The 2500-nt window shown below is 41.4% G+C and overlaps 1 protein-coding gene across 1 annotated transcript in view; it reads left to right on the top strand.

Moving 5' to 3' along the window:
• LOC134454001 (protocadherin Fat 3-like) overlaps positions 1-2500 on the top strand; it is a 105385-nt gene that overhangs the window by 73537 nt on the left and 29348 nt on the right. The window contains exons 44-46 of the mRNA XM_063204743.1: positions 466-564; positions 965-1021; positions 2341-2409. Of these exons, the coding sequence (XP_063060813.1) occupies positions 466-564; positions 965-1021; positions 2341-2409 (225 nt within the window). The remainder of the gene's footprint in view (positions 1-465; positions 565-964; positions 1022-2340; positions 2410-2500) is intronic.

Here is a 2500-nt window from a genome sequence, read left to right as displayed (position 1 = left end):
TTACTATATATGTTAAAAAGAGAATCAGTGTGTGGAGAAGTTCTATTATGTACAGTGTTGAGTAAAATTACTAAAACGACTAAAAATTGACCAAGACTAACATTGTATTTCGTCATTTAGACAAAGACTAAGACTAAATTGGGAAGGTAATGACTAAAATATGACTAAGACTCAAATTGATTTTCGTCATTGTGACTAAGACTACGACTAAGTAAAAAAAGCTGACAAAATCAACACTGCACCTTACACATCTAGGTTACTCCTCAGGTGTGTGTCAAACAGGTGTGTACCGTACTCCAACAGGTGTGTGTGTGTGTTTGTGTGTGTGTGTGTGTTTGTGTGTGTGTGTGTGTGTGTGTGTGTGTGTGTGTGTGTGTGTGTGTGTGTGTGTGTGTGTGTGTGTGTGTGTGTGTGTGTGTGTGTGTGTGTGTGTGTGTGTGTGTGTGTGTGATCTCTCCTGTGCAGGTGTGGGACTCTGGGCGGCCATCTTTGTCGTCGGGGACGACCGTCGTGGTGCGAGTCATTGAGGAGAGCGTGCACCCCCCCTCCGCCCTGCCACTCAAGGTAACCTGTGTGTTTGTGTGTGTGTGTGTGTGTGTGTGTGTGTGTGTGTGTGTGTGTGTGTGTGTGTGTGTGTGTGTGTGTGTGTGTGTGTGTGTGTGTAATGTGTAATAGATGCCAAGTAGAACAGTTGGGCAGTAGAGCTAGCAGCCTGATTAGCACATTACCAGCTGACTGATTAGCACATTACCAGCTAGCTGATAGTGGGTTTACAGGAGGCCTCAAGGTTGAGCCCAGACTGGCGGACTGTGGGAATAAAATATGTACTGTACATGTATATGTGTGTGTAATATGTGTGTGTACATGTATATGTGTGTGTGTGTGTGTGTGTGTGTGTGTGTGTGTGTGTGTGTGTGTGTGTGTGTGTGTGTGTGTGTGTGTGTGTGTGTGTGTGTGTGTGCAGGTGCACATTGTGGCCATGGAGGATGAGTTTCCAGGAGGAGTGATTGGCCAAATCCAGGCAAGTAGCAACAACAACAACAACAGCGATAATAATAACAACAGTAACGATGATGATGATGATGATGATGATGATGATGATGATGATGATGATGATGATGATGATGAAGTTATATAAATGACATTTTCATACCCAGGAACAACCTGAATAATAATAATAGTAACAACAATACTACTACTACTACTACTACTACTACTACTACTGCTACCACTACTACTACTACTACTAGTAGTAGTACTACTACTACTACTACTGCTACTACTAAATTCAAATTCAAATTCAAATTGTGCTTTATTAGCATGACTGTAATGATACAATGTTGCCAAAGCATACAGATAACAAAACAAAAGTGTGAACATTTACAGAAGATCTGTTTGCGTGTTCGTGTGTGTGTGTGTGCGTGTGTGCATGTGCGTGTGAGTGTGTATGTGTGCGTGTGTGTGTGCATGAATATGGACAGGCATGTGGGGGTGCAAGGGTGTGTTGCTGTGTGTATGTATTATTATTATTACAGTTTTACACTATACATTTTTACATTTGTATATTACTGTGGCTGGAGTCCCTCATTTTGTGGCATGCAAGCACATATTGTGCGGCAAGATCTGGTGAGAGTCCTTCGCCAAGTATAATCGCCATCCTTTCCGCTTCTGGGAGGCGTTCGAAATTTGGGTATATATTTTGGAATTTGGGGAAGAAGATTTTCCTCACATCCTCATATTTTTTGCAGTATAGCAGAAAGTGCACCTCTGTCTCAACCCTCTCTGCTTCACAGTGACCACATATCCTTTTGTCTTTGGGTAGCCATGTTTTTCTTTGTCTCCCTGTCTCTATCGCGAGAGTGTGGTCACTGAGCCTGTACTTGGTCAGGATTTGCCTCTGCTTCGTATCTCTGACAGAGATGAGATACTCTGCCAATTTATATTCTCTATTTAGGGTCAGGTAGGCATTCATTCTGCTTTGGTTAGTAGTTTGTTTTGTCCAATGTTCCAAGTAGTCTTCTTTTCTTTCGTTCATAATTTTGTTGACACTAATTGAGGTTTGGGAAGCAGTGCTGGGCTGAGCTTTGTTTGTGTTAGTTAGCACTACTACTACTACTACTACTACTACTACTACTGCTACTGCTACTGCTACTACTACTGCTACTGCTACTACTACTACTACTACTACTACTACTACTACTACTACTACTACTACTACTACTACTACTAGTACTATTACTACTACTATTACTACTACTGCTACTACTACATCTATTAATACTACTACTACTACTAATAATAATAATAGTAATAATATTTTTTTTCTTTGTTTGTTTCCAGGCGACTGACAGTGACACTTTTGACGTCCTAACATTTGGCCACGCCCACCAACACAACAGCCTCTTTAAGGTACGCACACACACATATACGAACATACACACACTCACACACACGCACACATGATACAAACACTGTACATGTTTGTCAGTGTGTGTTGCTG

The sequence above is a fragment of the Engraulis encrasicolus genome, chromosome 8 (assembly GCF_034702125.1).
Source record: "Engraulis encrasicolus isolate BLACKSEA-1 chromosome 8, IST_EnEncr_1.0, whole genome shotgun sequence".
Taxonomy (NCBI): Eukaryota; Metazoa; Chordata; class Actinopteri; order Clupeiformes; family Engraulidae; genus Engraulis; species Engraulis encrasicolus.
Note: the sequence above shows the minus strand (reverse complement) of the source record. Positions and strands in the feature narration are given on the sequence as shown.